Below are 14,129 nucleotides of genomic sequence, written 5' to 3' on the forward strand. Positions count from 1 at the left end.
TCTGCATTTCGAAATAATTAACAGAACTTTTACACCATGTATAAAAAGCATCAAAGTCTTGGGCTTATAAAACTCTTAAAATGTAGACTCAAGTCTCTAACCTGTTGAAGCTTTAACATCAAGGCAACACATGTATACATACTGCATGCATGTAACGGCATTAAAGATTTGAGTTTACACTTTTAAAAGTTCTATAAGCATAGAGAGTACAAATATATTTTTTTAAATCCTGAATAACCACAATTCCCTTGCTGTAATTTATGACCAACATCACCAATATACATGTAACATAACAAACACATAATACAAGGATAACAATGACAATGGACAAACAATTAAGAAAATGTTTCAGGCTTTTAAAAAGAATGGGGATTTTGTGAGCTTTTGATGAAACGACAGGGACAAAAACAGTGTTTGGTTACTGCTACTGCTAAAATCTGGAAGGAAGGAAGGAAATGTTTTATTTAACAATGCACTCATCACATTTTATTTACGGTTATATGGCATCGGACATATGGTTAAGGACCACACAGATATTGAGGGAGGAAACCCGCTGTCACCACTTCATGGACTACTCTTTTCAATTAGCAGCAAGATATCTTTTATATGCACCATCCCACAGACAGGATAGTACATACCATGGCCTTTGTTACACCAGTTGTGGAGCACTGGCTAGCTAAAATCTGGAATTCTAGATTTTCAAAATATTATTTTTGATAGTATTGGGTAAAAGAGCATTGAACAAGTTTCTTTCCTTGTTTTTTTTAATGACAATTCATAATTATTATCGACCAAACTGACAATTTGTTTTTTCCTTCTACAAGACCTTTTCCTAATTTAAAAATAAATAAAATGCACTAGAATAAATAGCAAATGATTAGCAACACAGTGACCGAAATAAGAAGAATATTTTACTAGTCCACTGAACAAATACATCTAGTAATCAACTTGTCTGCCAATATTTTCACCTGTCCAAATAAATGGGGTTTTTTTACTCAAGTACCAAGATGATGTTTTCAATTGCTCAAAATGATTCTGCAATACACATTTTCACTTGTCCACTGGACATTTTGCTTGTCCGAGCAGATTTTCACTTGTCAGGACAAACAGACATGTGCTTATTTGGTACCAATTTGTCACAACTGTCAATTAGCAGCTGCATTAAAAACTCCACATGAACTAAACACACATTTGAAATCTTGTGACAAACATGTGACGACAAAGGGTTAGTTGAAACAAAGGGGTAAGCATTCCAGCATGCAACAAACAGCATGGCTTCCGAGGTCTCACAGTACACATTTGATGGCGTCACAAACTCTGTGTTCAAACCGTACTCAAACCTCGGACACCAGTTCGAGCAGAATCAAGAGGCTGCTCCAGGCAAGTAAAGATCTACTCACTGGGAAATGATCAACACGATCATCATCATCATCATCATCATCATCGATTTCATCATCCTCTTCGTGGTGACCTTCCTCGATATCATCAAAATCAACGGGTGGGGTTAGGGGTGGTGTGCCTGGTGGGGATGGGTGGCCAGCCTATAATGTACCATACCTCGTTTACACCAAAGTTCAATGGCACATGCTCAAGGAATATCATAAAATGTGTTATTTGTCTTCTTCTTTTTTTCATTTAGTATATAATGCATTAATTTAAAATGGATGAATACTTTATTTTTATTTATACTGAAGAGTAATAATAATAATAATGGTTGTTAAAAACTTGGGGTGAGGAGAACCCCCAAAAATAATGTTTAAATACATTTCACTTACTTCTACACTGACACCATATTAACCGGTGTAAAAATAAATGCTCTTGTAAACAGTAGCAGTAAAAGTAGATTTCATGACATACTCATTATCTATATTTAGAAAAGTTAGTGTTTTGTAGATGACACATTTTATTCTGGTCATGTTTCACTGTTAGCCGGTGTTTTTGCAATGACTTTTGGTGTGGATTGGAAAATGACAAAATATGTATGAAACCAATGCACACTTGTGTTAATAAAAGTAACAGACTGGTATTAAATTTTTTAAAATTAATTTAACACTAAACTGTACAAGTTAGTTACACAATGTTGTTAAATACATCAACTGACTACGAAATTCATGCGCTGTATTATTTCCTGCTAATAGGAGCACCTCTGATGATGTGAGAATACATTCCATGCACCATGACATTTATCTATTATTGTGTCACTATACTGTGGAAAACACATTATTAAGTGTTCAAGTCACATAAACGTTAGTTAATTTATTTATATTCAAATATACTTTCAATATATTTACTGGTTATGTTCTTGTTATGATCTATAGGACAGCAATGAGTGGAATATCTGAAGGAAATAAAATATCTGAAACAAGGATTTTTAGTATGGGCTATCTGTAGTATTCACTGTTTAGAGTCCATATAAACGGAACTGAGACATATACCCCCTGCTCAGCCCCCCCCCCCCCCTCCTAAATTTTGCGACAATTGTAAGTTTATTATATATTAATTTTAATTTTTTTTACAATCCCCTCCAAACCTCCTCCCAAAGTTCCACTGGTATTCCGCCTCATGTCATTGGGGCCCCCCTAAATGAATTTTCTGGATCCGCCACTGAAACATTCTGTACACAATTACGTAACATGTGGCATATCTGTATCATATTCAGGAAGGCAAGCACTCAAGGAGCAGGCACCATATGATGGTCAAAATACACAACATGCTTCCTGCTATATGACTTGACAAGCAGCTTTTGTTTTTTTATTTTACTTCTGACAGTAATCCAGATATATAGAGAATTCCTCAATTTCAAAAAAAGTTAAAACTTTGTTTTGGTTAACGACACCATTAGAGCACATTGATTTATTAATCATCGGCTATTGGATGTGAAACTATATGTAATTTTTACATATAGTCTTAGAGAGGAAACCCGCTACATTGTTACATTTTAGTAGCAAAGGATCTTTTATATGGACCATCCCATAGACAGGATAGCACATACCATGGCTTTTCATATTAGCAGTCATGGCGCACTGGCTAGAATGAGAAATAGTCCAACAGGCCCACCGACTGGGATCGATCCTAGACAGACCACGCATCAGATAAGCGCTTTACAAGTGGGCTACATCCCGCCCTTCCTCATGTTCAAGTGTAATACTATAAATCATAAACTGTATCCACTCTTCTACATTGCTCATTTGCTGTTCAAAAAAAATGTTGAGAAGCAGCCTGCTTCCCACTCCACAAAATTAATTTGAACCTTGATACATCAAATAAATATTCAACTGTGAACACATGTCCTCCTGAAAACATTACAGTTTTGTGAGTGAAAAAGGACGACATTTATTTCTCTATGGTTCTTACCGTTTCTGGAGGCGGTGAGACCGTTGTTTCTGTGGTTGATGGCTCTTCACTGTCACCCTCCTGGTTTTCTCCCTCCTTGTCACCTTTATCTTCCGCTTCTTGTTTCGCCGATTTGTAAATTTCTTTGATGTTGGGCCAGATTTTCTCCAAGAACTCATCTTTACCGGCCTTCTCCAAGTCCTCTAAGTATTCCTACGAGTATGAATCGATCAATAAAAACATTTTATAATGAGAAGTTATGCTTTTCTATTAAACATCAATTAGAGTAAACATTTTATTCAGTATCGCATCATGATTAGCCACAAAACTTTTAGAGATTGCCACATAATTTTACAACATTTAGCAGTAATTGCTAATCAATTTCCAATTGACTATAAATGTCACTAATCAAAATTTTCAGACCCAAATGTTCCTTGCATTAACATACTTGCAAGTGCCATAATTCACTAATTTTCCATTTCTGATAAATAACCACAAAATATGCAATTTAGATAGAGCCCCTTTAATTATTAATCAAATATTCATGACATAACTTCCATTAAAAAAACACAAAAAACATTAATTCATCCTTTAACCCAACCTAAACAAATAAAACTACATGTACTAACAAGAATTTCTAAGAAATATTAAACCAGATTTGGGTTATTCTTGCACAACAGAATATATCAGCCAATCACTGATATTAATATTCACTTAATGGTATGTAATCTCATATACCAAATATTGGGCAAAAACAAGAACACAATAACTCACTTTCATTAATATTAAAGATTCCTAACTTAATTTTTAAATTTTAAAATTCAAATCAACAAATCAAGCATCCGTAAGCATGAAATGGAGAAAACTTGAGTGTTTTCTCTTTTATAGATACATTACCTGTCCTCAAACAAGTGCAGCATTCAACAGATGGTGGTGGGTGCCGAGATCCGTAGATGCTTGTGAAAACTCCCCAACCGGAAACAGGCTGACTAGTGGAAGAATAAGGCCAACCTTGGTAAGCCCTCATCCTAGGGATGCCCGTCACAGACCAATGCAGGTGATGTTAGTAACAACAACCAGAATGGTGGCATCCGTCAGCAGTGGCAGGTACGGCTCCTAGAACACATGGACCAGGAGGCGGAAGCCACATCTCATGCTGGTTCTGACAGGGTGGGAAGACGTAGCCACCAGGGATGCAGGTGTTAGGTAACCCTCACGTATTGAAGTGTTATAGTTTTTCAATAACAAGCGACAACCTAATGAGGTGCATCCGTCAGAACATTGAACAAAACAAGACCCCCAAGTGTTTTCTGTCTAGTACACCAAAGATCTGTTAGTCCAATAACGACAACCAATAACCACATGCAGTGCAGGGTAAAGGTTATCGAGACAAAAGTTCCGGCACCAGTACGTGAACTGTGCAAAAGAACAAAAGTCTAAGCAATCCTCATCTGTCGATTCGATGGACATCTCGGTATGCAGCCCAGAATCAGACAGACATCAACGGCGACGAGGACGGCTTGTATTCAACAGAGTCTGTGCAGCAACAACCGGACCCAGATGATGGAACCCCTCAACGTCTTCTGTGGAGACATCCCTCAGATAATAGTTGGCGAAGATGGAGTCCGTAGCCCAGAACCAACCAGTGATAATGTGCTGAATGGGTGTGTTGCAGTGCAGGGACATCGTGGCAGCCAAGGCACGGAGTTCATGCGGATTAGAAGCAGACGGAGCAGGTAAACCCTCCTTCTGATAGGCGGTCAGGATAGAAGACCGGATCCAGGTGGCCACCGTGTTCTTGGTAAGATCCCTCAACCGACTCTGGTTACAGGAAAGGAAGTCTTTTGCGATGTTGTCGAAAAGATCTGGTGCAGGGCTCTGACAGGGCACAACGCCAAGTCCTCAATGTCCGCCGGACCAACGATAGAGGAGAGGGCCTGCACAACATACGAACGAGGCGCTTGGTCTGGTAACTGATTCTTTGCAACAAAGTTCATGAGTAACCCCAAGTTGACTGCATGCCGATCTCGGTGAAAACGTACCAAGTCTACATCAAGAGCATGGAGTTCTGAGACACGGACAGCCGTGGCAAAACCGAGTAAAAACACCATCTTCCGCGTCAAGTCTTACAGGGAAGAGGATTCGATCGGCTTATAAGGTGCGGTCGATAACGCTCGTAACACCAGATTCAGGTCCCATCTTGGTGGCCGAAACCGGTGTACTTGATCTTCAAGGCGAAACCCTTTGATCATCTTATGGATCTCAGGAATACCCGATAACTTCGTTCCAGTAGTGACATCACGAACAGTAGCGATGACCGAAACGTACCCAGCGATGGTAGACCCCTTCAATCGTAAAGTGGTCCGCAGATACAGCAAAAAAACCAGCAAGACGAGGTATTTGAATCGTCTGAGGGTTGAGTTTTTTTGCCGGACACACCATCGGTGAAGACAAAGCCATCTGACGTTGTAAGCCGCAGTAGTAGATGATCTGTGCGCTTTCAAAATGGCCACCGTAGACTGTGAAGAAAAACCTTTCTTCCTCAAACTCTTTGGAGATACAGTCCACGCGTGCAATTGGACAACTGCGGATGTGGATGGTATAGTCTTGACGTGGGATGCAGCAACAGATGATCCCAGTCTGGCAGCGATAAAGGATGTGGATCGGCAAGACGTATTAGATCTGGATACCACATCCTGGATGGCCACATCGGAGCAATGAGTAACAGGCGACAATGGTACAGCTGAAACCTCTGAAGCACCCTTGGAAGGAGGATTGGTGGAGGAAAAGCGTATGCGTCCATCTGTTCCCAGCTTATGGCCAATGCGTCGAGATCCAGAGCTTCGGGATCTGGCACCGGAGACACGTAAACCCTCAGCTGATGGTTGAATCGTGTGGCGAAAGGATCTATGTTTGATGTGCAAAGTCTGTCGCACACCCATCGAAACGCTTCGGGATGGAGCATCCATTCCGTCGGATGTGGAGACAACGGCCGAGACAGTGTGTCGACTAGTACATTGGAAACCCCTGGAATATGGCGAGCCCGAAGTTACAACGGAATCTCGTCAACCAGCTTGTAGAGACGATAAGTCAACTGCAGCAGACTGCTGGAGTGGGTTCCGCCCCAACGGTTGATATAAGCCACTGCGGTGGTACTGTCTGTGGCTACCATGAGAGAGGCGCCTGACGGCATCTCTCGCCAATGAAGGATGACGTAACTGCCAACATCTCCAACAGGCTGATGTGTAGATCGGCTTCATCTGTAAACCACAGACACCAACAGGGACTGGACTGCAAGGCGACTGGTAACCAGATCAGCAAATCTGCGTTATTATACTGAATGCATGGATTCAGAAACAGACTGGATACCGCGACCTCTAAGCGTCAAATGTTGCGCCAACGTCAAAATTACTCTTGCAATGATACATCATGAAACAGTAATAGTGATTCAGGAATCAAGACATCGGAAACAGCGACCCCGTGATACAGGCAAGAGCCAAGACAGCGTAGCAACTCGCTACGCTACATGCCCGATATACCTGGAAGTGAAGCAACGCAAAACAACAACCGGCTAAAATCCACGGTCGTCACACCACCCGGTGCGAAACAGCAGCAGAGACCATCTAGACAACATCGGTCACGAACTCTGGCGGTAACAACAGTGAACGTCAGTGAGTTGATAAGCCGCAATGATCCCTGTACCACTTGATGGCAACTGGATAACTTCCGGAACCAGCGGAAGTAGCGACTGTCTTGCATCGCCACCGGATATAGAGAACGATCTGCCGAATGTCGCTGAACCTTCCTCGAACATCGGTGCACGGGATCTCAACACAAGTGACCGGACCAGTAGACTGTCTTCGTCACCAACCCGGAACGCTTGTAACGTCGAACCCCTTCACGGCAAAGAGACATATGTAGACCACAGGTCTGCCAAGATTACCGGCTTGTGCTGAAAGTCGAGAATGGATCGCTTCAGGCAAGTCGGTTGACGATAGTGTGCAATCGTAGTGCACATTGACGTCACGGAAGATATAAGGTAGACCAACATCAAAGTCGACGGCTGGAACAAGGCATATCCTCTGGCATCCTGCACATGAGGAGTTATGGTCGCCATGTACATGTACGCTGAACTGAAGCCATTGACGTGCCAATCTAAGTTCCAGGAAGACGTCTGGTCCCGCCGGAAACAGCGTCATCCAAAGCCGGCGCCACACCGTTGAAGGATAGATCGAAGACGGGAGACAATCAGTCACAGCCATGTGGGTCACTGCGTCCGGATCTTCTATAACGGAAGGTGCCGACGCATCATCTGGAAAATCAGTCAGTACCCTGGCACAGGCACTTCGATCCAATGTACTGGCTGCAATCGGAAACACGGACCGTGGACGGTCCCGTCAGGAGCCGGTGTAAACCCTGAACGCCGAATCAGCTGCCGACTGGTGTGGACTCCTCTTTCGTCTGGTCCCACCGGAAACAGCGTCATCCAAAGCCGGCGCCACACCGTTGAAGGATAGGTTGAAGCCGGGAGACAATCAGTCACAGCCATGTGGGCCACTGCGTCCGGATCTTCTATAACGGAAGGTGCCGACGCATCATCTGGAAATCAGTCAGTAACCTGGCACAGGCACTTCAATCCAATGTACTGGCTGCAATCAGAAACACGGACCGTGGACGGTCCCGTCAGGAGCCGGTGTAACCCTGGACGCTGCACCACTTCGATCGATCACGGGACCACTTCGATCGATCACGGGACGAGGGTACCGAACGGTGAGCCGATGACGCAGCAATCTTCCAGTTCGTTACAGGGCTCCGTCTGCTTGCTGGAACAACGATCCGCAAGGGCCGGTTACTGGTAGCCGTGTAAACCGACGGGGGCCTTTGGCAGCCAACGATCAAATGCCGACATCTGCCGGTGGAACCTCCGTGGCGATCATCGAAACCGGACCCTTCTTGGCTGAAACAGGTGGATGGGCCAGCGGTGGTAGCATATCAGATAAGACAGCCAGACAATCCCTCAGTGACAGGTGGTCCGCCGCATCCAGATCTTCCAGCACCGCAAGAACCGATACATCATCAGAAAGTCACGTAGCACCCGTGAACAAGCCAGTCGCTCTGGTCATGGCCCGATGGAGATACCGGAGAACCGGACCGTGGGCGGTCCCGCGGATGACCACATCGTCGTTGGATGTGGCAAGGACGGCAACATGTCGTAGACAGCCGCCAAGCAATCCCTCATAGGCATATGGTCCGCCGAGTCGGGTTCTTCAATGACAGATGCCGCAGGCGCTTCATCACCAAGTCTCGTAGAACTCGAGCACAGGTCAATCGATGTACCGTAATGGAAGCCGCCGGTTAACCGGACCGTAGATGGTCCCGTCTAGCCCTCGGAGGCCTTGGAAGCCACATCAATTGAAGGTTGGCGCTGACGATCTGTGGAACCCGTAGGGAGCCATACAGGTCATGTGGAACGGCTACGGTCCCGGCTCCGATGCGCCGAAGAGGACTTCCCCGCCGAAGATCGGTGAGCCTTGGAATCCGTGGAGCGTCTATCTGAATGAACCGGCTTCTTAGAGGGCTGCGTAGAGACCGCAGGCCTGTCATCCGAAGTCTTAGGTATCGGTGGAGCTGAAGAAGCCGCACCCCCTGAAGAAGGGACTGGAACCGGACCTGACCCCGGTTTGCAAATGGCGTCCGACACGACAACCGGCAATATAAACAACATTTCATGTAATTAAACGCTTGGAAAGTCAAGCGAAATACGCGAAAAGAACATACGAAAGCTAATGAAAACGAAGGTGAAAAACATTTCACCCAAACACGAATACAAAACCAAAGGTCTTATAAAAAAGTTGACTCCAACAGAGCCAAGCAAAAGGACGTCCAGACCCTTTAGCGAAGAGAAAAAGAAGGAAGTTACAGTCATGTGACCGGAACTAGAGAGCAGTATGCAGTAGAAGAATTTAGGCCATCCCATTGGCTGTTGGGATGTTCGGACCAGACCACTTGCGTGGGGGGGGGGGTGCACTTGTTTGAGGACAGGTAATGTCTATAGAAATGTTCTGTCTGCAAGTGGTATATTGAGGTGGTATTTCAGAGTTTTATCAGAAAAAAATTGTTGGGTATGGCACTATGGAACTGAATGAAACCACAGTCAACAGGGAGTATGGGGGACCTTACCCAGAAAGAAAATGGATTAAGTTTAGGGTTAGGGTTAAGAAAATCATATAGTAATGATAAAAGTAATTAATTTTGTCCAAAGGTTAACTTTAAAAACAAAAACTGCAAAAATATTTGGGTATGGCACTATATCCGTTTTACCCACTGGCAGGAACCATGTATTTGATGCACCTTACCTTCGCTTCATCGTGACTAACAGTACCATCTGAGTCAACATCAAACTCTTCATGCGTTCTCATCTCATGAACGTCAACACTAAGAAAATATAAGATGGAAACACATAAAAAAACTAGTTCATCAACATAGAAACAAAAATAAGTTTTCTTGATTTATTAAACATGTAAGAATTTGTCATATTAAAGAAATGATTAATCCAACCACATCCCATTTTTATCTATGAAAGAAATAAAAATTCTTTAATCACAGATTGCCTGTGCAATGGATCCAGGATTGATCCCCATCAGTGGGCCCATTGGGCTAATTCTCGTGCCAGCCAGTGCTCCACAACAAATGCCATGGTATGTACTATCCTGTCTGTTTGATGGCACATAATAAGGATTTCTTGCTGCTAATCGAAGAGTATAGCCCATGATGTGACAGTGGGAAAACTCTCATGATATCTGTGTGGTCCTTAACCATACATCCGATAACGGAAAATAAGTGTTGAGTACATCATAAAATATAATAATTATGGTACCTCCTCTCCCTCATTTTATCAACTCTGTAACAGTAATCAGTTTTATCACTATCAAATAATAAATAATCGTGAATCCATGTGTAGTATTAACAATACTTACTGATCATCGTCATTCACATCAAGTTCATCGAACACTTGCAGAGCATGAGAGTGTTCCTTTTCTTTTTCTTTCTGAGCCTTCTGCTCTGTAAAACAGAAACAAAATAACTTCCATCAGACTTCACATTCAACTGGTCATAATATCTAATAAATTCATGATGAAAAAAAAGAAAAAAAACAAATGTTCAAAATAACACTGTGAGTCTCTTTTTAGGATAGTTACTTATGCATTTTTTTTCCAGAAAACCGTATATAAATAATTATACTTTTGTTTCCTTTTGTCAACAACAGCTTCCCATGCTTATTGAATAAACAGAAAAATACTGGTTCAGAGGTTGACGTTTATAGACAACCAATATAAATAATGCCTGCTTACCAAACATCATCTTCAGTAAAAACAACATAACAGTATTTGATGTACATTATTAATTAATAATTATATACATTTCTTTTTGTTTTGAGAAAGAAAGAAAATGACTGTTTAAACTACAGCTATTTGGCTTCTAACATGTTGTTATTCTGACATTTGGTTAAGATACAAAAACTGCTGCCATCCCCATAAACTACTCTTTTCAAAACGCATGACAGAATATATCAGCCTTTGATGTATCAGTCATAAGACACTGGTTGCGACAAGAAAAAAATCTGAGTCCATCAAGGACAATTGCATCATCGAGCTCAGACTAGAACTCTATAACTAAGTTACATGCCTTCTTGTTTGGACGGGAAAAACCCCATAATAATTTATATAACCAATGCTTAAACATTAAATTTGTTATTACACAGAGAAAATAAAAGGAGAAACTAAATAGTGGTACCATTCCAATATTACACAGAGAAAATAAATGGAGAAACTAAATAGTGGTACCATTCCAATATTACACAGAGAAAATAAATGGAGAAACTAAATAGTGGTACGATTCCAATATTACACAGAGAAAATAAATAGTGGTACGATTCCAATATTACACAGAGAAAATAAATGGAGAAACTAAATAGTGGTACGATTCCAATATTACAGAGAGAAAATAAATAGTGGTACGATTCCAATATTACACAGAAAATAAATGGAGAAACTAAATAGTGGTACCATTCCAAGCTGCTTCATGTACATCTTTGGCAACCTTTTCAGGCTCTTCCACTTCTTTCTTCTTAGCTAGAGAAAACAAATCAAACAGTAGTAATGCAGGCCATTTTACCAAAATTTCATGATTTGTATAAATGAATATTACTAAGATCCGACATTCATTTGAAAATTAAAGCTGAAAATTCTATACAACTAAATAATGGTTACTTTTCAGGATTTCACATAAAAGTGTGGTATTTTAGTGAAAATTATTTTGTGCAGAAAAGGAGATTTGAACACTCAGTAGCAAAACATTAACATATGCCACAAATATAAACACATTGTCAGGTGAAATTAGCATCAAATTAGTCATGCGCTCTGTCTTCTGACATAAACTTCAATCCAACAAACCCAATGCTTTTATCTCCCTTCTCAAGACGTTTTTGAATTCTGTTGTGGCTCAGAGTTATATGCATATATGTTTATCTTAATGCATGTTTAAAAAAACAATAAAAATTAAACTTTAAAACCTTTTTAAAAAAAATCATTAAAGTATTTTTAAAAATTAAACATTAAACAAAATTCTATTAAAGTTTTAATTTTAATTGGGTTTTTTAATTCCACATGCATGGTGATGACACCCACAGGTACAATTATACACCAAGTTTCACTGATCTAGAACTCAAAGTTTGTGAGAAATGGACCTGAACGTGAAACTTTAACATTCAGCTAAATTCAAAAGTTCATGTCATCCGAAAAGTTATATATATATATATATTTATCCTATAACTTACCCATGATATCCATGTCATAAACCCATGTGATAATTTTGTGTATTAACCCAGTTAATAATGGTATGCAAAATTGCAAGGTCTCTAGGTAATGTTTGCTGTCAAAGGGTCTTTTGTTTACAAGCCAACAAGACCTATATACCTGAGCGTAACGATTTCATAAGATTTAGTTAAAATGCATGAGATCAAACTAATTTGTGCTAATCGTGATGACATCATATTACTGATGGAGACAACTTTAGTACTGTAATTTACTAAATATCGAATTAAAATTTTATTTAAGAAGTGCTATATGATAAATAGAATTCACTACTCAAGTTTTTTAATATAGGAAATAACAACCTCATCTAGTTAATCGGTATTTGTCTCTGCCAAGACAAATATCGATTAACGTAGACACAGTTGATATTTTCCATATTAAAAAACACTCGTGACGAATCCTCTACATATATCTCACCTGTTTACTCCATAACAGTGAAACAAAAACCTAATAGAATCACATCCGTGTCTTAAGTTTTTGACTGCATATTTTACAAGATAATTCCATTCACGAAAGATCTGCTTGTCAGTGCTCGATATTAGTACATACGAGATAATAACAAATCATATCGATGCAATTTGGGGCAGACTGACCAGCTGGGAAATCAAGCCATTCTGAGGCTACCAGTCAGCACCAAAATAAATCTGTTTTACAAGGAGATTTAGGGTCCAGACCTATTTTGTTGTCAGTCCATCCCTGGTTATTAATCTTCAATACCAGTGCACAAACTAACCGGCTGCTACGCTGGCATCACCAGTACGATCTCGGGTTATTCTTGTCTGTGGTGTCATACCAAACCATTTAAACCAACCAAACCATTTGAACCAACCACGCCACCATCCACACGACACCAAGTCTGGGTACCGTTCTGTGGTACGAATGCATTGTAAATAAATTATACGAGTCCAGCATTAGCTCAGTAACTTTCGCATCTTTATCATTGTAATTATGTTCCTCTACATGTCAAGAGCACTATATTTTCTGATTTGCTGATTAAATTTATTGACAAATGAAAACTCCAGATGGGAAAAATATGGTAACTACAACCCTTGATTTAGATAATAAAAAATAAATACACTACTGCTGTACAGGTTACTCTAACCAATTAGCGTAAAAACACATATTTGTCACTGGGTGTCTAAAAGAAAAGGTATGTATACTACTCAAAAGAATTTAAGGGTCAGACGATATTTTCGACATTATTTTCTGAATGTCAATTATATTAGCTAGACCATAATGTCACGCATGGTATTGTTCCATTTTGACGGAAGTGGGTCTAAGCAACCCATAAATGAATTAAAATCCACTGTCATTGACACTGTCGACTAGTTCTAATGGCGAAAACATGCTTACATTTGCACGTAAATTAGGGCGAAAGCGAAAGGTCTGCTAAGTGCCCATAACTTGCTTTTTTACAAAGCGCTTCATTTGCACGCTTTGCACGTGTATTCCATGTTCCCAATGCTGAATTTCCGTATAATTGGAGCTTGCGTTCGTGTACGGTGCACACTCCAAATTCGACAATGGTACGACTTCAACTGACTATCGAAGATCGAGGAAGGGCTATTGCTTGGCTTCAGGGTGGCAATAAGCAAAGAAATGTTGCTCTGAGACTTGGTGTCAGTCAGAGTGTCGTTGGCCGACTGTGGCAACGGTACCAAGCAACGAATTCTGTTCGAAATCGTCCACGTTCGGGAAGACCCCGAAGCACTACAAATAGAGAGGACCGCTACATCACCAATATGGCTCTACGTCAATGCACAACCACTGCACGCCGATTACGTGACAATCTGCGGACTGCGACTGGAACTCGAGTGTCTGATCAAACCATACGCAATCGTCTGAGAGCCAATAATCTACGCTGCCGTCACCAGGCTGTTCGACCACCACTACTACCACGTCACAGAACGGCCAGGCGTCACT

At 41.1% G+C, this 14,129-nt stretch overlaps 1 protein-coding gene across 2 annotated transcripts in view; it reads right to left on the bottom strand.

The window, feature by feature from the left end:
- Positions 1-14,129, bottom strand: part of LOC121375561 (glucosidase 2 subunit beta-like) — a 33,503-nt gene that overhangs the window by 6,292 nt on the left and 13,082 nt on the right. The window contains exons 7-11 of one of the 2 annotated variants that reach the window (XM_041503068.1): positions 11,400-11,465; positions 10,311-10,395; positions 9,690-9,768; positions 3,355-3,546; positions 1,401-1,541 (exon numbers count right to left, since the gene is read on the bottom strand). In XM_041503068.1, the coding sequence (XP_041359002.1) occupies positions 1,401-1,541; positions 3,355-3,546; positions 9,690-9,768; positions 10,311-10,395; positions 11,400-11,465 (563 nt within the window). The remainder of the gene's footprint in view (positions 1-1,400; positions 1,542-3,354; positions 3,547-9,689; positions 9,769-10,310; positions 10,396-11,399; positions 11,466-14,129) is intronic. The other variant, XM_041503069.1, reaches the window with a different exon arrangement.

Source organism: Gigantopelta aegis, chromosome 6 (genome assembly GCF_016097555.1).
Source record: "Gigantopelta aegis isolate Gae_Host chromosome 6, Gae_host_genome, whole genome shotgun sequence".
In the NCBI taxonomy this organism is placed as follows: domain Eukaryota; kingdom Metazoa; phylum Mollusca; class Gastropoda; order Neomphalida; family Peltospiridae; genus Gigantopelta; species Gigantopelta aegis.